This window comes from Hyaena hyaena, unplaced genomic scaffold (assembly GCF_003009895.1).
Source record: "Hyaena hyaena isolate Hyena2069 unplaced genomic scaffold, ASM300989v1 scaffold_28, whole genome shotgun sequence".
NCBI classification, from domain to species: domain Eukaryota; kingdom Metazoa; phylum Chordata; class Mammalia; order Carnivora; family Hyaenidae; genus Hyaena; species Hyaena hyaena.
In genome coordinates, this window is record NW_024080660.1 from 1,285,572 (window position 1) to 1,313,398 (window position 27,827).

Genomic DNA, 27,827 nt, shown 5'->3' on the forward strand with positions numbered 1-27,827 from the left:
CTGGGGTCAGTGACTGTCGGGCCCCTCCCCCTCCCCTGGTGAGCCTGTGGCTGCAGGGAGATGGTTCTGCAAGCACAGAGCCAGACCCACCCAGTAAAGGACGTCAGTCCACCCCTCCATGGTGATGCACTGGTACACGGTGAGCATGGAGAAGCCAAAGTTGTCAAAGTGGGTGATGCCGTGGTTGGGTCCTGGCCAGCCGCCCCGGCACTCGCTGCCATTGATGGTACACGGGCGTCCCGAGCCCGTCCTGGCGCAGGGTGAGGGCTTCTCGTTCTCTACTGTGGCCACGATATCTGGAGGCGGAAGGCAGCACAAGTGTCAGAGGAGAGGAGCAGGTAGACAAGAATGAGAGAAGATAGCTTGCAATCACTGAGTAATGGGTCTAAAACACACTCAGCTGAAAACACAAAGGACCGTCCCCTGCCCCCAACCTCCAGAGCCTGTGGCAATGGAGAAGGAGGGCTGCTTGGGGCCGAGAGCCTGGCCGTGGAATCTACAGGCAGCAGCGGTCATATCTCAGGCCCCAGGGCCTCATCAAAGGACCCGCTTCGAGGATTGCTTTCCTATGAAGATGTAACCTATGTAGCAGGTGTAATGGGAATGTCATGGACACCCACAGGAGGCAGCTATCTGGCCGGGGCAGAGGTGAGGGGTGAGGTCACACGCGTTCTGACTTGAGAGTTCTTTCTGGGAGCTGACATGGAGTTACCCCAACAGTACTGAGGTGAGCTGCACAAGACACGAAGCTTCAGGGGTGCGGGTCTGCAGGCGTTCCCAGCAGGCTGCAGTGCCTGTGTCCCTGGATGGTGGTCTTATTGTCTCTAAAATCCTTCCATTCGGATTACATCCTGGATCCCTTCTTACTTTAGGATGTGTTAGTCCTCTGTTGTGTTCAGAGATTAGATTAGCTCATCAGGGCTGAATGCCCTACCTTACCCATATTTACCATGTTGGCTCTATCTTCTGGAGAAGGGAGAGGAGAACATTAATAGCTCTGAGTGGGTCCCTGACCCCTCACGTCAAGCGGCTCCCATCCCAGAAAGGTTTTTTTTTTTTTTAATGTTTTTTTTAATGTTTTATTTATTTCTAGGAGAGAGACAGAGAGAGAGACAGCGCGAGCAGGGGAGGGTCAGAGAGAGAGGGATTCACAGACTGAAACAGGCTCCAGGCTCTGAGCTGGCAGTCAGCACAGAGCCCGACGCGGGGCTCGAACCCACGAACCGCGAGATCATGACCTAAGCGAAAGTCAGACGCTCAACCGACTAAGCCACCCAGGCGCCCCCCAGAAAGGTTTTTGAGCACTGCTGGCCAGCACGGGTCAAGAGCGTATGAGAACACGGGATGAGACCACTAAATTTGGTTTGAAGGTTGTGACAGAAAGCCTCCTCCTCTCTGCCTGGATAAGGCTTATCATAGGACATAGATTGTTACAGGAGCATGAGGAAGCTTAACTAGGAGGGGACTAGGAGTGAACCCCCCGAAAGCTCTGTGAGAGTTCACTGCTTTGAGTTGGGCTTGGACCTTGCGTTGCCCGTCCCCTTGTCAGTGGGCCTGGGGAAATAGGCCGTCTCCTGAGACACTGCAGATATTGTGGTCTTGTCCATCCTGGGGTTTTCTGGTGAGTTAGGTTCTGGGCTTTTGGTGGGAAGATGGTCCTGATAGAAGTCACCTCTTTCTCATGCCATGGCCAATCCCTGTTGACCCTGGTAGAATTAACCCTCTGGCCGAGACAGACTGACACCTGCTGGCAGCACTGAGTCTCAGAGAAGAGTGTGGGACCCACCCCCTTTCAGGGCACCCACTCGGTCACAATTATTTTTATAATAATGCCACGACATTATTTCATCCCCCAATCCTTCAACAAATAGCAGAGAGGAGTTTTCTAGAGACTACATGATGTGTGATTCCACAACAGACTGAACACAGCAGTACTGTGAGTATCTGGCAGATTCTATGAAGCCAGGCATTAAAGCAATTTAGGCAAAATGTACCATTTGTGCCCTAAATGTTCTGGGTTTGGGAAAATATAGTAATTTTTAAAGAAAATATATTGTTTATGTTCATAAGTAATGGGCTTATTACTGTTCTTTTAAAATGAATTAATAAGTTAGTATTATGACATTTTCCCCAGTTTTCATATCTAATACCATAAATATCAATGAATAAAATCCATATCAACAAAAGTTCTTTGGGTCCTTAATGATTTTTAAGAGTGTAAGGCATCCTGAGGCAAACAGTGTGAGAACTAACTACTGGTTTAGAAGGCTTGGGTCAGGTTCATCTGGGCCTCAAGATATGTGATCTTCGAGAAGCCTACAAATAACCCTTTGGCTCTTGGGTGCTTTCTTGAGAACCCCTTTTAAACACTGTTCTGTGGCCCGTGCTCTGAGGGGCTTTGATGGCTGCAAAGAAAAGTACAAATAGAAATGCAGGCTTGGGGTGCCTGGGTGGCTCAGTTGGTTAAATGTCTGACTTCGGCTCAGGTTATGATCTCATAGTATGTGGGTTCAAGCCCCATGTCATGCTCTGTGCTGACAGCTAGCTCAGAGCCTGGAGCCTGCTTCGGATTCTGTATCTCCCTCTCTCTCTGACCCTCCCTTGCTCATGCTGTCTCTCTCTCTCTCAAAAATAAATAAAACATAAAAAAAACAACAACTCAGGCTTGTCCTGACCTCCAGCTCAATCCAGAGCAGGCTCAGAAAGCCTAACAATGCCACATTTATTTATTTGGGGCAGGAGTGCTTCATTCAGAGAAGCTATGGCCCTGGCCCCTGCCCACTTCCCTGGATCATTGACCCTGGCAGACCCGTCCTTCCTCCAAGGGAGACTTTGTCCAAAGAGACCCATCCCTCAGGTCAACAGGCATGGGAAGAAATGACCTTCTCCATGGCTGAGGTGGCTGTGCTTTTTGAGTTGTCTTCAGACCACACCCACCTCCCCAGCACCCTGGGAGCTCACCTGTCCCAATGAAGTAGCAGGTCTTGTGCATTTTGCCCTTGAAGAGCTCCAGCCCGATGATGGCATAGATGATGACCATAAAGAGGACGAGCAGGGCGATGTGGAACAGGGGAAGCATGGCCTTGAAGATGGAGTTGAGGACCACCTGCAGGCCTGCAGAGGGCAAGCAGGGAGGAGAAAGGAGTCATCTCCCCCCTCAGCCTCCTGGCCCTCCCTCTCTCTACGCCCTGGGAAGCGCCTGAGACACCAAGGTTGGATGGAGACCCAGAAATGGGCTGGGGAACGGGTTGGGAGAGGAGGAAGGGCATCTGCAGGGGCATCGGCACCCACTCGGCACCCCCGACACGAGCCGGAGGGGTCTGAGCACACGGAAGGCTCTCAGGGCCTTGACGTCCAGGCCAGCGCCTTTGCTGCTCATCGGGGCTGTGTTGCTTTGGATGACGTTAACCTGTTCCAGAATCACGGTGAAAACCCTAGACGGGGGAGGGAAGAGGGAGAGAAGAGGACCCAGTGGTCAGACAAGCCACCGTTCCCATGGTCTGGGACCCTGTGTCCCACCTGTGCTCAGGGGCCCCATGGACGGGCCTAGGGCACAGGAAATAATTCTCATCTATTACTAACTCGGATTCGGTCATGCCGGCCTGGAAAATTTTATTAGAAGATTCTGAGGCTGAGTTCAGACTCCACGAAAAGAGTATTGGACCATCTGAGATGTCCACTCTGGGCGTTGAAGGGGTGTTGGGGTACAGGTGCCTCATGCACTCACAGTCCATGGCCTGGGAGCTGAGTGTACCCCATGGGGGGCTGAAGGTCACCAGCAGCTCTGCACTCAGTGGGGACCCAGAGGAGAAAGTCCAGATCTGTGTCTCCCTGTGTAGCACTTTCCGACAATGCCCTTCTGTTTCCTTTCCTGCTCGTTTGTTCCTCCTTGCAATTCACTCAAATTCCCATTATCCTTTGAAGTCCAACTCAAACCCTTCATTATGACTCCTGCCTTTGACAAGAATGTCTGGGACACATTGCTGAGTGCAACAATGAGGCGCTGTGTGCTATTGTTTTCCCACACTCTATCATTCTGTAAACGTTTGTCTTGGCCTCCCCCCAGGCTGGTTCATTAAGAGTAGAGGCGATTCACAGAATTCTGCATTCCCCAGCGTGCCCAAAGCAGCACGGGCTAATTAGTAAATCATCAGCATTATGCTTATTGAATCCAGCTGGGCAGCGTAGTGGTTAAATAGCAGCCTCTGGGGCCAAGATTGTCTTGGTGTGAATACTGGCACTGCCACTGGCTGGCTACGTGACCTCGGGCAAGTTCCTTGACCTCTCTGAGCCTTGGCCTCCTTAAGTGGAAAAAATGAGATTGTTGGAAAAATTAAGTGAAATGAAATGAGATGTTACACGTAAAACACATAGTAAGTACTTAATAAATGCTGCTGTTGTAATTAGATGGCGGTTATTAAAGGTTATATTATAGACTGAATTGTGTACCCCTCAAATTCAGATGTTGAAGCCCCAACCCTCAGTACCCCAGACCGTGGCTGTATTTGGAGACAGGGCCTTTTTTTTTTTTTTTTAATGTTTATTCTTGAGAGACAGGGCACAAGCGAGGAATGGGCAGAGGAGAGAGGGCGACACAGAATCCGAAGCAGGCTCCAGGCTCTGAGCTGTCAGCACAAACCCTGACGCGGGGCTCGAACTCACAAACTTGTGAGATCGTGACCTGAGCCAAAGTCAGATGCTTAACTGACTGAGCCACTCAGGCACCCTGACAAGGCCTTTTTGAAGAGCTGAAAGAGGCGGTTAGGGTCAACCCTAATCCAGTCTGACTGGTGTCATTAGAAGAAGAGGAAACCTGGACAACAAAGAGGCACTGGGGTGTCCGCAGAGGAAAAACCACATGGTCACAGGGAGGAGGTGGGCCACCCACAATCCCAGGAGAGAAGCCACAGGGGAAACTAAACCTGGGAACACCTTGATCTTGGCCTTCCAGCCTCCAGAACTGCGAGGAAATAAGTTTCCAGTGTGTAAGCCCCCAAGTCTGTGGGACTTGGTTATGGCAGCCCAGGCAGGCAAATATAAGTTTTGAAATCTCCATTTCTGTGAGCCCCAATAACAGGTGCCCCGTATAGGTCCATGGAATAAAGGTTGAGAAATTTATAAATGTCCAGAAACTGCTGGCCAAAACCACATTATCATTTCCCATTTTGTGTGAGGCAAAAAGAAGGGAGCCTGTGGTGTCTAGCTGGGGAAGGGGTGGGACCCACCAGGGAAGTGTTTCATCGGCCACACAGTGGCCACCTTCCTGTAGGGGCCGGCCCCTAACAGAGGCTGCCCCTAACAAGTGCTGAGGGTCCTCCCTGCCTCTGGGACACTGGTGGCTGCAGTGGGCACAGTCCTCAGAGAGCCCCTCTGACCTCAAACCCCACTCCCCACACGTGGGCCTCACCCCAGGAAAACGATGATGAAGTCTAGCACATTCCAGCCACTGCGCAGGTAGGCATCTTGGTGGAACAGGAAGCCATAGGCAATGATCTTCATGGCGGCTTCAATTGAGAAGATGATGAGGAAGAAATACTCCAGTTTCTCCTGTGGAAGCAAACATAGTCACACCACTCCTCTGTGCATTCTGACTATGCCCTTGATCTACCCTTCCTCTTCTCCTCCATACACTGGTCCTCAGGTGTGCCTGCCCCAGGACATTTGCACTGGCTGTTCCCTCTGCCTGGATTCCTCCCCCCCCCCCCCCACCATATCCCCACTACACATCTCCACTTCGCCAGCTCCCTCCTTTCTTACAGGTCTTTACTCAAAAGTCATCCCTCACCCAGGCCTTCCCTGGCCCCCCAAGTACAACTGGAGTGACCTCTGACATTTTCTGTTCCTCTTCTCTGCTTTAGTTTGTCTTCTTAGCACTTACCCCTAACTAAAAATACCATATATATTTTTATCTTGTTCATCTTCTGTCTCACCCACTTGAATATAAACTCCATGAAGTATGTGGAGTTTTGTTCATTTCTTTTATTACTCTACTTCCATGGCCTAGAATTGGATGAATAAATGACTGGTCTGGACAGCCCCCAAAGTGAAGGCCCCCAGGTGGTTTCCGGTTTGGGCACCTTTCTTCTCCCACCATCCTGAGGACCGACAGTGGGCAGGGCAGCAGACGGGGGGGAATTTCTCAGAACCCCAGATGGCCCTCTCTGGCTGGTCAGGGGCTCACCTTTAACCCATCTTTCTGTAACTTCCCCTTGCACATCCCACCTGTCCCACACCAGCTGCCTGCAGGGAGATGCGATCTCTCAGGGGGAGGGGAATTGGGGCACACTGTGTACGAAGGAGGCCCCGCAGGTACAAGGGAGGGGGGATTCAGCTCAGCCTCTGTCCTGCAGGAGACCTTGCTGACCCCTCCATGCTCTGTCCCCGCAGCCCGATATTCTCAGTTCCAGTTCCCCTCCCCCTCCTCTGGGCCCTGGAGAGCTATTTCTAACTGAGAAGGTAGTGTCCCCTCTGCCAGGACTCCAGGCTGAAACTGCTCTCCTTGCAGCCATCTGAACCCTGGCTTGGTGGCTTCCAAGAGCCCTGCACCCCACCCCCACCAGCCTCCCCAGACAAGCCCCGTCTCCTGGGTGGGGGTGTCTCCCAGCCTGCAGGCAGTACAGGGCTGTGGCACACTGCACAACCTGGGAGACATAGAGAGAGAACGTGACTGGCCCCCTGGAGCTGACTAGCAAGGGGGTCGTGCCCCAACCCGCACCTGCCATTACCATTTACCATTAATCACCCACCCCCACCCCCAGGAAAGCCCTCCCCTGGACAGCGCCTCTCCATCAGCACACTCCAGAGGCATAACTCAGATTATTAATTCATAATATGAATTCTTTATTCTGGATGGAGCCAGAGCAGGAAACAGGCCACCCCATTAATGATTTGGAAGAACATTCATTTTTACTTCCAAGTGGTAGCTGTGGGAAGCAAGGGAAGTGGTTGCCAAATGGCCCGTTGACATGCATGTGGTCTGAGAAACTTCCCAACTTGTCATTCGGAAAATACTCCTGTAAGCATAATCTCCCCTTCTATATGGAGGGGGAAACCGAGGCACATATAGGCTGAGCCTACTTTCCTTAACCTCACCCCTAATTCCTCCTGGCACTTTGTAATCCCAAAGCTTGCTTTTTCTTCCAGATAATGTAGGATTAAAATGCAAACCATAACCATTCTACTAGTGGCCCTGTTTATAGGGATTGTGGCTAACTGAACGCGAAGTGGGCATCACAGGGCACCTCATGCCATGGGGAGCTAGGTGCACAGGGCAGTCGGGGCACCACCCTGTGAAGAGGGGTGGGGGGCAGCCATGGAGGGCCTCCTTGGAATGAGCTGGGTGCTGTCATTCCTGGGCAGGGTTGGCCTTCTGGAAGTCAGGCACACCAGGAAGGGAAAGGCATACAGAGGAGAGTGAAGTCAAGTCAGCACTTGAAGTTTTAAAGTTGCTGCAACCCCAGGGGCAAAACAGTTGAAGCAGGGTTGAGTGGAGGAAAACAGGGCCCAAAATAGTCGTGGTGCTCAGAGGCTGGGCGGCCAGCCATGTCCATGGGAGTGCTGCCCGCACCTGCCACTGCCTGTCCTTCAGCCGCCAGCTCCTGAGCAAGCTCTTCGAGGGCCTTAGGCCTCAGAAGGGGTCATTCAGTTTCCATAGCCGGTTAACTCAACTCTCAGCCTCAGCAATCCGTGCCACGTTCCCCCGACCCAATTGCAGAGCACCTGGAACTCTACGAATCTGTCATAGGAGCCCCGTGTGTGCACATAACACGGGCCCTGACCCAGGAGGACATGGAGGCAGGATATGTCCCATCTTGAGTTTTGGGACAGTCTTGTCAATATCACATTGGGTTGCCCCATGGCCCCTCCAGCCTGGGCTCAGTCTTTGACAGAGGTCCATTCCACAGATATTTATTCGATGTCGGACTGGATGCAGCAGCCAAGACCCTGCTATCTCTCCCCAAGATCAAAGTTATCAACTTTCCCAACAACATCCCAGTTCCCTTCAGCAGCCCCCTCAGAGGCCCCATCAGCAGGTGGGAGGCAGTAGGTATGTGGCGTAAAGGTTCCCATCAGCTCTGTTTCTTTGGACAAGTTCCTGACCTCTGTGACCCTCCATTTCCTCATTTGTAAGACTGAGATCATGACCACTACTACCAGGAAGTCATTCTGAGGAATAAATGGCCCTCCTATAGGGAAGTGCCCACAATTTCCTCGCACATCCCAAATGCTCAATAAGTCATAGGTCTTCTTACTAGATGCCAGGACCCCTTGTGAAGGTCTGATTTCTGCTCTCACAGTGTTCTATCAGTTTCCGCAGAGCTGTTGTCTGAAGTCATTTCTGTGGGTGGCTCACCAGAACCTTGAATTCAACATGCGTAAAACTGAGCTCCTCTGACCCTGAACCTGCTCTTCTCGTTTGTCCCTGTCTGAGCCAATGACACTGAGTTGCCCAAACTAAGAACCCAGGGTCTTTCCTGGCTCTTCCCATCACTCTGCCCTGGGATCAGAGGCCTTGTCTCTGTTCTCTGCTGTGTCACCTGCATCTAGAACAGTGCCTGTCACACCAATGTTTGTGATCAAAGGAATGAACCAGTGTCGTAGTGCACTGCTTCTCATGGTACAGACTGGAGACTGGTGCTGTCCACACACCGTTGCCATCAGTTTGACACAAGTCCAGGCATCGAGAATAAGCATTTGGAAATGGTAACGGCAACTTGTCACAACTTCCAAGCACATGGGTGGACCGCAGCCTCCGTCTGGGCTCGGTGAGCCTCATAGGGGGCAGCTGTGATGTGATCCCATGAAGCAGGACCACCTACCAGCCCGCAGTGGATTGCAAATGGAAAGAAGCAACAAACTGATTTTTCCCCCACATATTTGTGTCAGAACCTCTGCTCTGGAGCACATCATACTGCCTGGCACCTAGCAAGTGCCCAGGAAATGTTTGTTGAATGAATTAAAAGAAAACAGTCAAAAATCACCATCCCTTCTATGACATAATTTAAAGGGAGCTTATGATATTGCATTTATAATATGAAATATACATTTCTTCTGCAATGTATTTGGCACAGAGCTCCTAAAACACTTGGAAGTTCGTAAGTGATGAGAGTGGCAGAAATGTCTTTGTTATGTAAACGAGGTAATGACTTGTGGGACTCACCTAAGTTGGGGACTCATCACCAAAGGAACCAACCCTATCATTAGAAGGTTGGAACTTTTAGTCCCACCCCCTTAATCTCTGGGGAGGGGAAACAGGTTAAAGGCTGAATCAATCACCAACAGCCAATGATTTAATCAATTGGGCCTATCTAAAGAGCCTCCACGAAAACCCAAAAGGACAGGTTCAGAGGGGTTCTGGGTTGGTGAACAATGGAGACACAGGGAGGGAGACTGCTGCATTCAGAGAGCACGAAGCTTCGTGCCCTTTTCTCCCCACACCTTGAGATCAAGGTGTCTGTGTCTTCCATCTGGCTGTTCCTGAGTTATATATTTTTTTTATATAATGAACCAGTGATCTAGTAAGTAAAATGTTTCTCTGAGTGAGCTACTCTAGCAAATTAATCAGACCCAAGGGGAAGGTCATTGGAACCTCTCATCCACAGCCTGCCAGTCAGAAGCACAGATAACAACCAGAACTTGCTATAGGTATCTGAAGCTGGGGATGGGTGTGGCAATCTTGTAGGACTGAGCCCTTAACCTGTGAGATCCAATGTTCTATCCAGATAGACAGTGTGAGAATTTGTTTGAATTGTCGGTTCACCCAGCTGATGTCAGAGAATTGCCCGGTGGTTTGGGGAACTCCCCACCCACATACACATTGGAAATGGGTGCAGAGTCAATATGGGCACAGCTTCGGGATCTCTATTCCTAAGAAGGGATGCTACACCCGAGGCTCTGAAACCAGAGAAGGAGACAGCCCTGATCCCCTGCCCCTCCTGACCATGAACCAGACTGACTTTGTGAGAGAAATTTGTTACCAGCTTCCTACAAGTGCCTTCACTGCCACATGTCCCCTTCCAGAGAATTCTTGTCTCTCCACAGACAGACCTCTAACCGGGATTCCTCGTGTATGACCCTGACCACAGCCCTTGCACCTGCTCCTGCGGGAGTTGGAGCTGAACACTCCCAAAGTTCTGGGCTGAAAAGGCAGGGCTTAGCCTGCAGCCCCCTTGCCTTCCTACTGCCTCTGTTTTCAGGCTGTTCCCCCTCCGTAAGGGGCATCCAGTCCCGCCCTGGGACTGCTCCTCCCCACTGGCATGTACTGGGCATTGAGGGAAGGCGGGGGGGCCGGCAGGTCCCTGTCTGGAACCACAGACATAACTCTTACCATACCCTCTTCCTCCATATCCCTGCCCCAACACTGTGGCCTGCAGGAAGCTGGACCGGACTCCGGCCTCCCAGGCCCCCAGCACCCCCTTGGAGAGCTCAGAAAGAACCCTAATGGGGTTGCCTAGGGCAGGGCTGACAGAAAGGTCAGAGGCCTGCTGCCGCTGCCAGTCCCATCTCTGTGCCTGAGTCTCCTTCCTTAGGCTCAACCCACTGTGAACTGTTAGGGTATAGACCCTACTGTTGGGAAGCCATTCACTCACAACTGTTGTTAACTCTTTAAGCCACATTTGCTTCAAGGAGCCCAAGTGGGCTTGGCTGAGGAGGAGGGAACCTAGGGAGTCTGTAGGGAGCACAGTCTGGGTGAGGAGGAGCCCTGAGTGGTCACTCTCACGTCCTCACACATGCCTTCACGCTTGGGGCCTCGCAGTAAGTGTTCCAAGCAGGCTAGTGGGGGCTGCTATTATAAGAGACTTTCATAACATTAATGATTGTTTTCCTCCTGGATGCATCCCCTATGTCGGTCCCTGGAGCAGACAGCAGTGCTGGGCCTCCTGCATCAGGAGAGGTTGGTGCCGGGCCCCAGGCCTTTGTTTTCTAAAGCCTGAACCCCACTACATGGAAAAGTGGGTTGAAGAAAGAGGGTTGAAAAAAAACAAAGAGGGCGGTCTCACAAGTGAAACAGAGACTCACCCCAAGGTGGAGGGGCCCCATGGTAGATCTGGTCTGGGGTCTGGCTCCAAATAGCACCCTAAATATGTGTCAGGGTCAGGGAAGAGGCACCAGGGCAGACAGAGTACCGGTGACCCTGGGCCTTTAGCACTGCTCAAGACCAGGGCCTGGCTCCAGATCAGGGCAGGCAGGCTGAATAACCATAACCATAACCTGAATCTGAACCCAAACCCAAACTCCTAAACCTTACCCTAACTCTAACACCTGACCCTAACCCTAACCCCTAATCCTAACCCCTAAGCCTAACCCTAAACCTAACCCCTAACCCTAACCTGAACCCTAACCCTAACCCAAGAATAACTGCAGTTGAAGTTCTCCCCATCCAGAGGGACATGGGATCAGAATCAAGATAAAGTTGATTTCTAGGAAAAAGGATGACATTTCCTGATCGCCTTAGGTGTAGACAAAGGTTCAGTCCTGCTACGCTGTTTTTCCTACTTCCCAGATGAAGAGAGCAGGGCTCAGAGAGGGAAGCCAGGTGCCCGAGGGCCTCGTCCCACATGCCCTGACTGAGTCAATGGCTTTTCTGCTAAGCCAGCCTGGTGTCCGGTGGCCACACCATTCAAGGGGTGTCTGGGGTCCTGGCATCTGTCTCCATGACCACCTCAGCCTCCAGCTTTGGAAAATGACCCATTGAGGAGTGAGGAATGTGGCTATATTTAGGCCGATGGAGTCTTACCCAAATAGATGTGACCTGAGTGGGTCTCTCCTGCCACCCGACCTCCCTCTTCCCTTACCACAGGGGAGGACCAGGCATCCCCCGATCTAGGTGGGTCAGACACGCCAGGGGTTCCTACTCTAGCAAGACCTGGGGCTGAGGGCAGCAGGAGGCATCTGCACACTGCACACCTGTGGTGACAGATGGAAAGAGGGGAGAGGAGGATGCCCAACATGCAAGAGGGTGGGAGACTACTACTGTCTTGGGTGATCATGATAATGTTAGCTATTCGCTAAGGTTTATGAAGCACACACGTATGTGCCGGGCTTTATTCTAGCCACATACATATACTCAATCCTCCCAGGGACTGTGTAAGGGAGGTACCCCTACCCTCATTTTACAGATAAGGAAACTGATGCACAGAGGGGTTAAGTGATTTCTCTAGGGTCACACAGCCACTATGTGGCAGAGACATAATGTGAATCCAGATAGTTTAACTCAGGGGCAGTGGTCCCAACCACCAGGCCATGCTGGGAACGGAGAGAAACAGCATGCCTGGGACATCTGGATGCGTTTGTCAGATCCTGCCTGCCCCTGCGCCCCCACCCTAGCCCAGGTCTGCCATTGCCCCTTGTCTGTGGTCTGGGAGTGCTGGTCAGGCAGAGAAGGAAAAGAATGACAATTCCCATGTCCTTGCCCCCATCGATAGAAGAGCTCTGAAAGGGCCTATCGTGGTCGCTCGGGAGGCTCAGAGAGCTCAGGAAGCTTCCAGCAAAAGTCCAGAGTTGGAGGCCAGTTTGTCTGGCTTGAAAGCCTCATGTCCCCCATGACTCTCCCATAGGGTGAGTTTCCTTCAAAGTTTTCCTTGTTCACCACCTCCCTGTCCGCAGCCCTGCCCCTGGTGTGAGGGGCGCCAACAAGGGGTGGAGGATGCTAACCACTCCCGGAAAGGGGAGCAGAGTCCCCACAGTGGGAGAGGGCAGGCTCTGAGGTGGAGCTGAAAGGCTGGCTTTGATTTTACGTTGCCAGACCCCAACACAGTCCTGGATCTCTGAAGGGCAAGGCCAGCGCTGGGGTCTGAGGCCGGAGCCTGCCCAGGTGGTGAGTGCGGTGGGCTGCTGGCTGTGGGAGCTGGCGGGCACATTCCAAACCCTATAAAAAGACAACTGCCTTGCTTGCCAGAGGCTCAGGCTGCAGCCTTGTGCACAGGACTGCACGGCAACCGGAACCCCAGGAATGTACCAGGGGCCTGGCCCAGTCTGCTGACATGGGAGGGGGTGGCAGGGGCGGGTGCACTGCTCTCAAAGGGCCAGGGCCAGGGAGGCTCGGGATGCAGAGACCAGGGACAGGCTAAAAGGCCGCATCCTCCTGGCCTGTCCCTGTGCTGGGCAAAACCAAAGCCCACCTGATTGGAGTTGCCAAAAATCATCCAGAACTTAGAAATCAGGCAAAGGGAGGTCGCCGTGTCCTTGTAACATCCTGTTGGAGCATTTTATAACAGGTCCGGCCAAGGATTATTTCATTATCCAGGACATTTATCAGCCTCAGCCTTATTCATATTTCAAGCTGGATAATTCTATTTTGGTGGGAGGGGGCCCTCCTGTGCCTTTGCAGGATGCTTAGCAGCATCCCTGGCCTCTACCAGTAGATGCCAGTAGTGAGGGCACGGCTCCCACCAAACTCTCCCTCCTCTCCCTCGCCCTTGAAAACCACTGATCTAGGGGAATATACCTGTTCAACTCTCACACTTCTGTCCTGCAGAGATGCAAAGGATTTCCGCCTGCTAGAAAGATAACCCCAACAGGTTACTGTTTTATTGCCCTGTGGGACATCAGCGAGCTCGATGTCGAACCTGGCAATCTTATTCCATCATTTCTTTCTCCAATTCATATACTTCTGTTCCTCTAATTCTCTTTGAAGCAGCTTTACATTCCTGTTTGTTCTGATTTTAATTACTCTTTATCATGTGTTCCTTCTTTAGTCTGATCACGTTGACACAGAATTGTTTTGAGGACGAAGTGAGATAATGTAGCAAAAGCAATCAATTTCTGGTCTGTGCCCAATAATCAGTAACTCTGACCCTTGTTGCTTTTCCATGTGGGTTCCCTCAGGCTGGTCAAGGCTGGGATGGTGACCCTCCCAGAGTCCCCTTTAACTCAGGCAGAGATACCTCCTAGGAGGTCCTTCAGACCTCAGGGAGCCAGTGGGGCTTTAAGGGGCAGTGATCACTTTGGAGGGTCTTGGTCCAGGTCGTGGGTCTAGTGCCCTGGGCTCTGGTCTTGGGTTCCAACTGCCCTTGGACACCTCACTGCCCTTTTGCTGGCTCCAGTGGCGACTTGGTGTCTATTCCATTCCATCCTCTGGCTTTGCTGACAAATAGTGCCCCTGTGTGACCTGTGCCCCTGTGTGACCTGTACCCCCAGCCTTTACTCTCCAGGGAGAATTCTGGGACAGGGCTGTGTTAGACACAGGCTCCCCGAGCCTAAGGCAGGCTTCTCTCTTGGGTAAAAGGAGTCCAGCGCAGGTGGAGGCTGGGGCTGGGTGCTCTGTGTGTCCGTTCTGGCCTGGGAAGCCAACAGCTTCACAACCAGGAGAAAGCAGAGTGGCGGTGAGGAGCTGGGGTCTGCTCTCGCGGGACTCCTTCCTGTACCACTCCCCAGGGGAGCATGAGTACCTCCTCCTCCTCCAGGCCTGTCCAGATAGACCAGGTGAGTATGTGCAGCGATTTAATGTCTCTGTGCCTCAGTTTGTTCTTCTTTAAAAATGAGGACAATAACACTACCTGACTTGTGGGGCTGTTGTGGGCAATACATGAGATAATGCTTGCAAAGCATTAGAACAGAATGTGTATGATGCAAATGCTGGACAAATACCAGATGTTGCTGTTGAGGATGAGGAGGAAAAAAAGGAAGATCATTTGCTGGAGGATGTGGTTGGGGGTGGCCAGGAAAGCCATTCAGAGAAGTTGGATGTTTCAAGGAGTGAAAATGAAGAATTAAAGAGAAATCGGGGCAGACAGTGGGTGGGGTGAAGAGGAATTTTTTTTTATCTGAAACAATCCTTTGGTCAGACCCTTTGAATCTAGAACAATCCAAGGGTCTCTGTGACCAGGGCTTTGTGACTGGGGAACCCACCCTGAGGCACAGTGGTGATTCATCCAGTAACTTCTCTGAAGTGTACGATGTTATCCCCATTTTACAAATGAGGAGACTGAGGGCACAAAGAAGTTAAATAACGTGTTCAAGAACACACAGCTAGCATATGAATGGTTCTGGACTGGAAAGCATACATTGTAGCTCTAGGACCCACTCTTAACCACCACACTGCCTCCCCAACCTAGCTGACATCAGAGCCCAATTCCCTTTCTGCCATGATGCCACCTAGCTGGCCAAGACATCAGCATCCTGGATCGCCTTCTTGCCACCCGCTGACACACTGTGTCTCCCCAGAACTCCCTTGTCCTCTCTCAGCCTCAGTTTCCTTTTCTGTTTGGGGAGGACCCAGGTTTCTCCACTGACACAGAACAGGCAGAGTCAGGGGTACGTCAGCACTAGTCTGTCACCTGCAGCAAATGCTGGGGGGAAGGAGATGGGGAGCAGGAGAAAGCTCCTGGAGGAGCACCCAGACCTTCCCGGGGAGCCCACTCCACAGACAAGTGTTAGGGTTTCTTTCCCAGTCGAGGGTGCCAGCTGCCCCCTGACTGTTTGCACACGAGTCAACTGTGGGAAGCCTTTTTTGCCCCCTGGCCAGCCCTGCCCCCTACCTCTCACCCATCAAATGCTCAGACCTGCAAAGCCAATTGCCCAGTGAACGTGGGCACCTGTATCTCAACGTGTCAAAAATTGAAATCACTGTATCCGTCCTCCCACCTCAGCCTGCTCCTCCCCTGGTGTTGCCTGTCTTGGTAAGCGATACTACCATCTGCTCTGTCACCCACTCTGAAACCCAAGTGTCATCTTGTCTTCTTCCCCTCCCCCATGCGTCTGTCCCTACATCCATCAGGCACAAGTCCCACTGAGCCATCTCCTCACTGTCTCTCAACATCACCCTCTTTTTTTTAACAGTTTATTGTCAAGTTGGTTTCCATATAACACCCAGTGCTCATCCCCACAAGTGCCCTCCTCCATGCCCATCCCCCCTTGTCCCCCACACCCATCAGTCCTCAGTTTGTTCTCAGCATTCAAGAGTCTCTCATGGTTTGCCTCTCTCCCTTTCCCCCACCATTTTCCCCCTTCTTCTCCCCCATGGTCCTCAGTTAAGTTCCTCCTAATCCTCCTATACGTGCAAACATATGATATTTGTCCTTTTCTGCCTGACTTATTTCGCTCAGCATAACACCCTCAAGGTCCATCCATGTTGCTACACATGGCCAGATTTCATTGTTTCTCATTGCCATGTAGTATTCCATGGTATAGATAAACCACATCTTCTTGATCCATTTGTCCGTTGATGGACACTTAGGTTCTTTCCATGTTTTGGCTATTCAACATCACCCTCTTATGCACCATGCCTCAATTCTAGTCTCCCCCATTTCCTGCCTGGACAACCTCATGAGCTCTCCCTACCTCTCGTCTACCCTCTACATGGTGGTCTGAGAGATTTTTCTAAGTCCCAAACTCATCTTTCAACTTCTTGCCTCCAGCTCTTTGCTCATGACACTCCCTGCCAAGGCTTCTACAACCTCTCCCTGGTGCTCCGACCCCTCCTCCAGGACCAGCTACATAATTGACAGGCCCAGTACAAAAGGAAAACATGTAGGGCCCTTTGTCCAAAAAGTAGGAAGAAATTGCCATTAAAGGTATTAAAATAGAAAGCTTTTTCCTTCCTTCCATGGTTCATTTTTCAATCTCTCATGGTCTGGGTTTTTTTTTTTTTACTGCCTATTTAATGTTGTAGGGGGCACGTGCAGACCCTCACAGGCGCTCCCGTCCTCCTCCATGACCTACTACACACTCAGCCCACCAGCGGCCAGGTGCCCCTCCCCCACACCGTCCAGCAGCCCGACCTCTTGTGTGTTGGCCAATGGTGAGGAAGTGGAGACATCACCTCCCTTCCCACAGGCTTGCTGCCTCCACCCAAGGTGGGCAGGAAGCACCCAGGGTGGGTATGACAGCCTCTGCTCCAGGAGACACTGAGGACCTGGTTGGGGGACAAGCCCCAGGCTCTGCCCCATGATCATTCACTGAATGGGCCATGGAACTGTCAGCCTAGGGTGGGGATAACCACTGCCGTGCCCTGTCTTGAGACACCAAAGACCACCTGTACCCAACCCTAGGCCTGGACCAGGGCACCAGCAGGTAGAGATTGAGCGGTGTCTGTCCTTTGAGGTGGGAGAAGATGGGAGGTGGCAGCGGGGGAAATGGGAGTGAGCCATGGCTCCAAGCTTCTGGTGCATGAACCATTATCCCACTGGTCTTCACTCACAAAATATGAATTCAAAGATGAAATTATTTAAATCTTCAGTACTACAACCGCGGATCATTAAATCTCAACCATGGGGCCCTTCTGAATGCAGGTCCTGGAGGGATTGCACAGGTCACATGCCCATGAAGTTGGCCCTGTCTTCATCCTTCACATCTCAGGGTGAACATCCCACCCTCTCAGAAAGACTAGGTACTCCTCCAGTGCAATACCATAGTGTCCCAAAGCTTATACATTTCCCTTTTCAATTTAGATACATGTGTAATTGGTTTAATTATAATCATTTAATTGATTTAATTAAGTAAGCCCTGTAAAGATGGAAACTAGGTCTACTTGATTCCCAATTATATCCCCAGTATGTACCAGGGATATAATTGGCACTAAATAAATATTTGTTAAATGAGTAAGGAAGTTAATGAAGAACTAGTCCTTGGGACTCCCTTCTTAAAAACTATGGGTTATTTTGGATGACTGGAAAGTCCCTAACCTTACTCAGATACCTACAAAGAAGCCAATAGGGTAAGAGAGAGAGAAATGTCTGATTTCCCTTCCTTCTGGTCTAACTCCTCTCATTTCCCTCCTGCTGGATTGTGTCGAGATGAGCACATAATTGACAAGTAAGAGTGAGGAATCTACAACTAGAAGCTGGCTGTGTGACTTTGAGCATCACCTATCCTCTCTGGGCTTTACCCCAAAGGGATCAGATTAGGATCCCTCTCTGACTATTAATAACCTGTCCAACTTTGACCATTGAGGGGATATTCACTGCTTTGGAAAGGTTTCTGGTCAGGTTTTCCTCTTGCAGGTAATTTATCCTCCTGTGTTTAGGCACTCTAGACCTTACCCAAGGCCTTGTAACTCCACCCACAAGCTAAAGGGAAAGCACACAGCACCATGTGAAATTTTTAGGGCTGCCATTTGGTTTCAAGACGGAAGACGACAGACCCAATAAGGCATAATTAATACCCTCCAGGGGGCAATTTCTTTTGAAAGTAACCAGCTTCTTAAGGAGTTGAAATAAAACTAAGGCCCCAAAATACGAAGTTCTGAAGAGTGGGGTGGACCCAGAGCCCTCCTAGATTCCGAACACTGGATACTAGGCCTGCCTTATGGAAAGCCCCTCCCAGCATCAGTGGCAGCCCTGCCCACATCTCATCTCACTCTCCTTCCACATGCAGGAGCTCAGAGTTTTTTCTGTTTATAGCCAAGCACACACTTAAAATCCCAGCTTCTCACCAGCTCAAGATAGATTCCCATGGAAACCGGCATAAAGGCCAGGCAAAGATAAATACCTTTCTTTCAGGCCCTGGATGCATGTTAATTGCCCCCCACCCCAACTCTCTCTTGTATAAATGCAGGAAAAAGTCTGTTGAAATGGTGGGTCCATTGTCCCTTGGGGGCCTGGGAGCACCGTCACTGTTTCTGTGACAGATTCCCCTCGAAGTCATCATGCTGTTATCACATTAGCAACACAGCTGTCACAAAGGCAGGTCCTCAGGTCAGAGAGGCCTGAGTTTGAGACACTCTGGCAGGCCCTGCATGTGGGGTGATCCTGAGCAAGTTACCAAAACTCTGCCTCAGTTTCCTTGTCATTTACATGGACTTAATGGTATTACCTCACAGGGAAAGTTATGCAGAATAGGACAATAATGTAAAATATTTAGCATAGAGCCTGGCATCTAATAAGCACATAATAAATGGTAACCATGTCTACTATTATCTAGCTGTTGGGTAAAATCAGCCCTTTCACTCCATAGGGCTCCATTTACTCATTCATAAACCGGTGAGGTGTGGGGGAGGAAGGACAACCTGATCCCGGAAAATTCCTTCCAGATCCGGCATTTTATGGCTCTGTCCACCTGATACTGGTGAAGGGGTGAGGAGAAAGTGGTTTAGAGTTCTAAAACATGCTCTCTTGAGATTCCTAGATCCCACTCTCCCATGAAGCAAGTTTCTTCTGGATTATATCCAGGAAAGGGAAATTAGCTTCTGCCTCCATTGCTCAGGAGCTGACCTTACTATGCCTCAGTTTCCACATATGTCAAGTAGAACTACTTTATGGGGTTGCTGGGAGGATCTTAGAAGCTTACTCTCCTCAGATGCCTAGCACCGTGCCTGGGCACTTGCTTGGTGCTGGAATCCAGAATTAGTAGGTTTACCCTGCAAAGCTATTAAGTCACTCAGCCAGGCCTGCAGGTGGCTGGGAGCTAGACGGAGGCTCTGGCACCATCCACCAGCATGTGGACCACCAGGAGGGCCCACCTGAGCCTGGGGCTGCAGGCCCACAGGAAGGGGAGGGGGTTGGGAAGACCCATCTTACCAGACCAAGGTTCAGAGTGTTGTTGTCATCTTCTGGCATGGGCAGGTACACGGCCAGGGCCACGCAGTTGGCAAAGATGGTGAGCAAGATGATTGTCTCGAAGGGTCTGTGGCCAGGGTTAAGGAGAGCCCCTGAGTGCAGCGTGGGATTGGCCCAGTTGAGGGGAAGAGAGCGCTGAAGGTCCGTCTGGACTATGATTGTAAAGCCAGGCTGATGGGCCTGTGTTGTTCCTTCCCTGATCTCCTGAAGGTTGTAGAAAGGGCCGGCTTCTCCTCAGGAGCAGCTGACCTCCATTTAGACCTGCTGGGACCTCGAAGCTCTGGTTGAGCCTTAATGCTCCACTCCCATCCCCCGACCCTACCTGCCCTGCTCCTGAGGAGCCATGACCTTCTGAGAGTCTGGCCTGAGGACAACCTGCGGGTGCTGCTCAGAGAACCGGCAAGGGAGGCTGGGGGCTGAGTATCCACAGGGCAGGACAGGGGAAGGGCAGGCTGCGGAGATGGCACCTGAGCCTTCCAGCCTGAGGAAGGACCGCATAACCCAACTAACCACCCCGCTGCAGCCGTGCACATGCGCTGGTGCGCACACTCACACCCACTCACACCTCCCTCCCCATCACGGCCGTTTTCCAGGGGGCACCCCCACGCCCATCCCTCTGTGGGTGAGCAGCACGCCACCCGCCACCACCCGGATAGACTGAGCCATTGGAAAGCGGGTGTGGAAGGCGCTGAGGGCAAGGGAAGGAGGTGTGTGGCGAGTGCTGGAGGTAGGGACAGGCCGCGGGGCGGGAGGCACGCCTGGGGAGGTCTGGACTGACCACCCCGCTCTCTTCCCTCTGGTGTTTGAGAAGAGGCTAGCCATAGGGCAGAGGCCAGCAGAGGAGCGGAGGTTGGAGGAGGGAGAACACACCGGGGAAACCGAGCTCACAGGAGGCAGTCCTCAGGGAGAGGCCGTGAGAGGTTCCAGTCACCAGGGCAGCTGTGGGGAGCCGCGCTGACGCCGACCCCAGCCATGCCAACTGACCCCATGTTTTTCTTATCCTTCCAATTATCCCTCATTCTCCTTTCTTCTAGGGAACAGCTGGTGGGAGCCCAGTCTTCCAGAACCCTACGGAAATATTTCAAATATTCCTGACCTCTCTCTGAGGAGGCACTTGACGTGGCCCCTCCCCCCAGCCCCCTTCCTCCCTTCCTCCCTTCCTCCCTTCCCCAAATAACCCAGATAGTTTCATCGTCCTTCCTCTCAGAGCTACTGCAAACAAGGAATGGGACCGCAAGTCCCTGGCCCCAGGGTGGTACGACTGAGCTAAAACTGCCAGGCCTGTTGCCGGCCTGGGAGCTGCTCACAGCAGCCCCTTTTGTTCAAGACCATTTCTCCCCCAATTCCATCCCCAGCCAGACTCCCCTTGCTCAGCAATTTCTTCGCTTTCACACCCTCCCACCAGGGGGGAGAATTTTCTTACAGAGGCCGCCACTTTGTTCTCTCCTATCTTGTATCAAAATGAGACTGTTGCTTCACACCCCCCAGGGGAGCCCCATGGCGATGCGACTTGGGCACACCTGCGAACCGCCCCTCCCCCAGCCCTCGGCCTGCTGCAGTCGGTCCTCCTTCCCAGGCTGTCACCGGGCCTTGGGCGGTTCACTCAGGCCTCAGGAGCCTCCTGAGTTCCTTCTGCCGCTCCCTTCTCCCTCAGCCGAAGGCTCCTTCCCAGAGGCTCCTGGTGTCATTCTGCGGCAGTTCACCCCATCCCCAAGTCCCCGGTCTCCCTGACCCCTAATGTCTGTGGCCTGTGCCCACACCCTGCCTCCCTCTCCCACATCACACATGCTCCCTGATGCCCTGGGACCCTAAAGGATACTTCCATTCTACGATGTTGATGCAGGCCTTCCTCAGGGGGTTCTGCAGGGTCAAGCAGAACAGGGCCCGGGGTGGCCTTGGCAGAATCTCAGGACCGGGCTTCTTGGGCTGTTTCTTCCTCAGGCCCTCATCCTGGGGTGAGGACGGCTCCATGGCTCCCCTAGCAGTCCTGCGGTCTCCGGTTCCCCCACCCCGCTGCCCGCTCCTCCCTGTGTCCCCAGCGCCCCAGCCTCGGGGACTGGACCGGCTGAGCCCGCTGGGCCGAGCGTGCCCTGCTGAGCCAGCCGTGGGTGTGGGCAGGGATTACTCCCCCTGCTCCCGGCAAGTAAAATTAGCCTCCACTCGGCGCCCCGCTGCCTGGCCCGAGCTCCTGAGGCCAGGCAGCTGTCATTCCTTCCCGGCCCAGCCAGTGACATCCCAGTACGTCCCTGAGGAGGTTGGGGGGTGGGGGGTGGAGGAAAGAACTTTTACATGGGCTTGGGATGGGGTCTGTGGGAGACAGGATGGAAGGCTTCAAGGTTGGGGCAGTCGAGTGTTCAAGAAAGGGATGGCCCAGGGTAGAGAGCCCCAAACTTCTGACTGGCTCCCTGCTGCCAAGATTAGTACCCCACCCCCACCCCGCTCCCTAGCCCCACGGCACTGTCCAGAAAAGGTGCTGGGTGGCCTAGTTCAGCACAACTACACTGCACCCCCTCCCATCTCAGTCCCGGCAGCTAGCGCTCCATCCAAGACCTCCCCCCACCCCATGCACACCCCATGCACACCCCATGTCAGGGAAAGCTAACCCCTCCACACTGGGGTGGAAGGCTCCCCAGGGAGAACCTTGAACGTGCACGTTTCAAGGACAGCTCCTGCCACACCGTGCAGAGGCTGTGTGCTTTGTCCACTTCTGCCCCAAGCCCTCCAGCACGTGGGCTTGGGTTTGCGTCTCAGGCCTGGGACTCTGGCCCCTCAGGGATTCTGTCCCTGGTATACAATACACTAAGCTCTCTCTGCCAACGTTAGTTGGATGCATGAGCTAACAGAACACCCCACACTGCCCACGGTAAGTGCTCTGAGCTGCGATAATAATGTGAAAGGGGCACCAAAGTACGTGGGGGTAGACAATGGGCTGGAATCGCAAAACTCAACAAATCTTTTATTTAGCCTCTTGGTACAAGCACAGGGCCGGATGGTACCACTGCCCACAGAGGGATACAGGCTGAACGGGGAAGAAACGCAGTCCTCGCGCAACAAGGGGGAAAAGTATGAAAAGGCTACACCAGGGGGTTAGGAGTGCGGCTGGATAATCGCCCTCGCTCAAGGAAGCCAGAGGGCGCCACCCAGGCACGCCCATGGCTTCTTCCCAAGTCCCAGCTAGGCCCCGTGCGAAGAGCAGTCTGGCCTCCGCCTCGGCCTCTGGGCTCCTCTCGGGTGGGGTGGGGGGCGGGGCTGGCAGGCCGGCTCCCAAAGTGGACGCAGGTGTGTGAGGCCACCTCGTGGACAGCAGGGGCATGGCTCTTCCAAACCGACGGCGGGCGGCCTGGAGCGGGCGAGGTGCGCACGCGCAACCCCCTCGGCGCCCTCGCTGTTCCGACGGGGCCCCTCCGGTCTCCGCGGCAACCCCGCTATCTCTGATCAGTGGCTGGATTCCTCCGACTCAAAGAAAGGCGAGGAGGAGAAGCAGGAGGCCTCGGACGACTCGGGCACCAGGGAGGCGGGCCCCCGGGCCTCGCCGTCGCCCGGACAGTCGGGCGGGGAGCCCGCGGGCTGCGAGCCGTCGGGGGCCGCGCTCAGCAGCTCCTGTAGGTACTTGATGTAGCGGATGGCGGCGCGCAGGGTCTCCACCTTGCTGAGCCGCTTCTCCGCCAGGGCGCCGGGGAGGTGGCCGCGGAGGCGCGCGTAGCCCTCGTTGACGCACTTGACCCGCTGCCGTTCGCGCTCGTTGCGCTTCTGGATGAAGGCGGGCTCGAAGGGGTAGTCGTACACCCCGAAGGCACCCGGGAAGGGCACGTAGGGGAACACGCCCGCGTAGGCGTCGTAATACTGCGGCTCGGCCGGGCCCGGGTACAGCAGCAAGGGCACGTTGCCCAGGGTCTCGGCGGGGGGCAGGGGCGCCCGGCGCGGAGGGGGCACGACGCCCAACTGCATGCAGCTGGGGGGCGCCAGGGCCCGCCGGTCCACCAGGGCCCGGCAGAAGTTATTGTTCATGGTGCTGCGTGGAGCCGGACCCAGAGTGAGACCCTCCCCGAATCGACCCTGCCTGGGGTCTGCGCCGTCCTGACCACGGGGACGAGTCACATCGCCAGCAACAGCCCTGGGGGACGAGGATTGGCTAGGGCCTCTCTTTGCCCTGTGGGATGGCCTCCGAGGTCTCCCAAACGCGAGTCATCGCTATGGCCTAGCGTGGCTCCTCGCAGAGACGCAGCGGGCACCCTTTCCAATCCAGTAGTGGCGCCGCCCAACTCCTGGGACCCCTGCGCTCTTCGGTGGCGCCCATGTGGGCGGGGCCGCAGGCCTCTGCACCCTGCTGCCTCCTGAGCCCAGCATGGGCACCTCCCACCTGCACTAGCCCTGGGGCTCCATTCCGGGGCCACTGGCGCCTGGTTCTTGTTCCCCACGGCCTTGGGGGTCCCCCGGCTCCCCGGGACCGCAAATCGCCGGCTGCTGTTAGGAGTGTGCCCACTCAGCTCAGGGAAATGTTTCTGAAGAAGAGGAGAGTGAACATATCAGTTAGGAAAGGCTTTCCATTATGGGCTCCATTGTGTTACCCCCATCCTCAAAGGGGATTGTAAGCACTATGAGGGGAGGCAGTGTGGCCGTTGAAAAGGATATACTAGGAGCAGGGTTCAGTCTTGCCTTCGGCCCTTCATGGTTGGGGAGGGGGTCTCTCTGGGTCATGGTTTCCACATATGGAAATTTAAATATCCGTCCCTAGAGGTTAATCATATGTGAGCACCAAATGAGAAAAAATATACCAAAAACACCTGCTAGGCGTGGCTTATAAAAAGTGCCCAATGACCCTACAATCCAGCAATCAAACTACCAGGTATTTACCTAAAGAATACAAAAATACAAATTCAAAGGGATAGGTGCACCAGATGTTTAGAGCAGTGTTATCTACAATAGTCAAATTATGGAAGAAGCCCCCATGTCCACTGATGGATGCATGGATAAAGAAGATGTGGTACATGTATATGCACAATGGAATAGTACTCAGCCACAAGGAAGAGTGACATCTTGCCCTTTGCAACAACATGGATGGATCTAGTGAGTATCATGCTAAGTGAAACCAGTCAGTTAGAGAAAGACAGATGCCATATGATTTCACTCATGTGTGGAATTTAAGAAACAAACAAGCAAAGGGAAAAAGAGAGGGGCAAACTAAGAAACAGATTCTTACCTATAGACACGAAACGGATGGTTACCACAGGGAGGTGGGGGAGGGGAATGGGTGACATAGGTGATGGGGATTAAGAAGGGCTCTTGTGATGAGCACTGGGTGTATAGTATGTTAGCTAACTGGAATTTAAATAAAAACTTTTATTTTTATTTATTTATCTTTTAATGTTTTTATTTATTTTTGAGAGAAAGACAAAATCCGAGCTGGAAAGGGGTAGAGAGAGGGGGAGACACAGAATCTGAAACAGGCTCCAGGCTCTGAGCTGTCAGCACAGAGCCTGACGCAGGGCTCGAACTCATGAATTGTAAGATCATGACTTGAGCCAAAGTTGGACACTAAACCGACTGAGCCACCCAGGCTTCCCTAAATAAAAACTTTTTTAAAAAGTGTCTGAGAGTGGGGATCAAGTCTTATCATGGACACCTTCCAGGGCCTTACATCTACGGGGCTCAAAGACTGCTCATGAACTAGCATAGGGCCAACTGTAAGTCACCCAGGGGGTGTAACTCTACTGAAGGAAGTGAACCTGATTCTAGCAGACTCGGGTGTTGGGACTTTCAAAGCCCTCTGCCCTGCGGGGCGGTGATCACCCAAGCCTTCTATGCCCCAGTCCCTGTGGGTCCGGGACACACTCTCTCATACCGTCCTGGGTTTCTCCTTCAATGGCACCTAACAAAAGTCTCTATTCTCTCGCCTCTGTGTGCCCGGAGCCTAGCCCAGGTCCTGGCCCGTAACAGATGCTGCACAAATACTTGTTGAATGACTGAGAGGGAGGGCCAGGCAGAAAGCTGGGCTTGTCAGGGTGGGACTAAGTGACACAGCCCTTCCTCAGGCTCCAGGAAGCCACTATTGCGGAAATAATTGGCCTGTCTTGAGTTTAAGTGCCATCAGCCCTCATCACATGTAGTTATCAGATTCAGGTTAGGTGTGTTTTCCTCCAGGAATTCTCTCAGGCCCTGTCCCCCCTTCCTGTGTGTGTCCACAGTGCCCTACAAATGTCATCTTAGAACTTGTCACATTACTCTGTCATCCTCCTCCTTATGGAAGATGAAGTGAGTGAGCCAGAGCTGTATCCACATAGAGCATGACGGGGCAGCGTGAGGCCCTGGTCACTGGGCAAGGCCTTTCTCTGAGACCAAACGGGACTAGCTCTCTCCCTCTCTGACAGGGTGAGGTCGGTGACTCAGAGTCCTAGGAGAGTCTCCTTGGTTTTTTTTTTTAACTTTTTTTTTTTTAATGTTTATTTTTGAGAGAAGTTGGGGAGGGGCAGAGAGAGGGAGACACTGATTCTGACGCAGGCTCCAGGCTCTGAGCTGTCAGCAACAGAACCCGACATGGGGCTCGAACTCACGGACTGCAAGATCATGACCTGAGCCAAAGTCAGATGCTTAACCGACTGAGCCACCCAGGTGCCCCGCACTTTCTCATCTTTGTCCATCATTGGATCCCAACTCTCCCAAGCAAGCTCTGCCCTCTATGCTGAATGAAAACCAGGAAAACTCAACAGTGATTCTAAGCATCATGGAGACTTGCATCTGCTCTCAAAAATGGAAGCAAATGTGTCAGACATCAGGACAAATTCACAGGTCCCTTCCCTGCCCAGCAGCCTTTCAGGGCTCCCCTCCTTTGTTCTAGAAAATCTCTTTCAAACAGACTCTCACCTCCATCAGGACCACTCTCTGCTCATTCTTGACCTCACTCCTTGGCATCTACTAACTGATCTCGGGACCCTTCTCACACCTTTCTTGATTTTCCCCATCCCTGCAGTACTTTGAGGGAGCTCCCACCCCTGCTGATGGCCTGAGTTTAGCAGCCCCCAGCATGGACTTCCAGGGCTGGGCCTTCTGAGTCTTCAACAAGATTATAAGCCACCAGAGGGCAAGGGCTTGGCCTTTCATTCTTACATAACGAAAGAGTATATAACAGCTTCTTGCCTAGCGTTGGGTACATAACGGTGCTGACAATTATTTGCCAGCAGTGCCCTTTCTGGTAAAAACATGGGATCCAGACTATACTCTCCCACATGACCCCTGCCTATTCGTATTTGATTCAATTTATTCAAACATAATTTTGATAGAGATCAGAAGTATATGTACATCAAATGGCAATTTTCATAAACAAAACTTAGTATCTATTTGTGTCGACTTGATATCCGATACTTATTTTCCTCACCTGCTGTTTGCATTTCTTCATTAAACTATCCCAGAGAAGTGGTTCAAACAAGAAACCTCACAGACTGATGTTCTTGAACCCATTCTGTCTTTACAGGGAGGAAAGAGCAGAGGGCCTGGCTGGGAGCCTGGGTGAGAACACCCCTGCCTGCAGGTGTGCTGTGTTCCACCCCTTCCGCCATCAGACCCCCCACCCCACCCCAGCAACCTGGGGACTCAGTGCGGTAGGTTATCGCTGAGAGGCAAGACCGTTATTCAGGCCACACAGCTTTACTGAGGGCCTCGTGTACACTAGGGGCCGCTCCAGGTGCTGGGATAGGGCGGTGAACACAACACGGTAGTGAAATAATGGTAATGATAGTTCTAGCTGTTATTTATTATTTATGAGTGCAAGGCACCGTGCTAGGCACTTTCCATGAATCGTCCCCGTTAGTTACTACACCATTTTCGTGAAGTCGGTGCTAGTATCACCCACTATTATAGGCGAGGAAACCGGAAGATCATAAAGGTTAAGGTACTGCCCGATTTCCACAGTGAGTACTTTCATAAGCTAACAAATGCTAAATGACCATACTCCTTCTTCACCCTTCTTTCCCCACTCCTTCCCCCAGGATTTCTCCCAGTGGTTTTCATTTGAACCAAAGTATCTAAAATGGGCTTGCTCTGACCTAACACAAATACCTTTTCTTTTTTCTTAAGTAGGCTTCACGCCCAGTGCAGAGCCTAACATGGGGCTTGAACTCCTGACCCCGAGACCAAGATCTGAGCTGAGATCACCCAGGCAATCCCAAGTATCGAATTAAATTATGATTCCTGTTGGAGGAGCCGTCCCACTGCAGATTTGAATAATCCTACTGTGCCTGAATTTCTGCCCTGGTGACAGAGGTTCCGCAGATCACCTTGATCATCCTTGGGACTGTAGCTCCCTCTTGAGGATATTCTCGGAGGGTAGCCATGGAG

The 27,827-nt window shown here is 52.6% G+C and overlaps 2 protein-coding genes across 2 annotated transcripts in view; both read right to left on the minus strand.

Moving 5' to 3' along the window:
• The window catches only part of CACNA1S (calcium voltage-gated channel subunit alpha1 S), a 67,825-nt gene extending 46,243 nt beyond the window's left edge, over nucleotides 1-21,582 (minus strand). Inside the window, exons 1-6 of the mRNA XM_039227512.1 lie at nucleotides 21,316-21,582; nucleotides 19,458-19,563; nucleotides 5,408-5,547; nucleotides 3,292-3,434; nucleotides 2,962-3,114; nucleotides 91-296 (exon numbers count right to left, since the gene is read on the minus strand). Coding sequence (XP_039083443.1) covers nucleotides 91-296; nucleotides 2,962-3,114; nucleotides 3,292-3,434; nucleotides 5,408-5,547; nucleotides 19,458-19,563; nucleotides 21,316-21,467 — 900 coding nt within the window. The 5' untranslated portion in view covers nucleotides 21,468-21,582. The remainder of the gene's footprint in view (nucleotides 1-90; nucleotides 297-2,961; nucleotides 3,115-3,291; nucleotides 3,435-5,407; nucleotides 5,548-19,457; nucleotides 19,564-21,315) is intronic.
• Nucleotides 21,583-22,931: 1,349 nt separating this feature from the next.
• Nucleotides 22,932-23,504, minus strand: ASCL5 (achaete-scute family bHLH transcription factor 5). Its single transcript, XM_039227470.1, has one exon. The coding sequence runs from the start codon at nucleotides 23,502-23,504 to the stop codon at nucleotides 22,932-22,934; it is 573 nt and encodes a 190-aa protein (XP_039083401.1).
• Between the last annotated feature and the right edge of the window lie 4,323 nt (nucleotides 23,505-27,827).

Coding starts and splice junctions, on each gene's coding strand:
- ASCL5 (XM_039227470.1), bottom strand. CDS start 23,504: ATGAACAATAACTTCTGCCGGGCCCTGGTGGACCGGCGGGCCCTGGCG.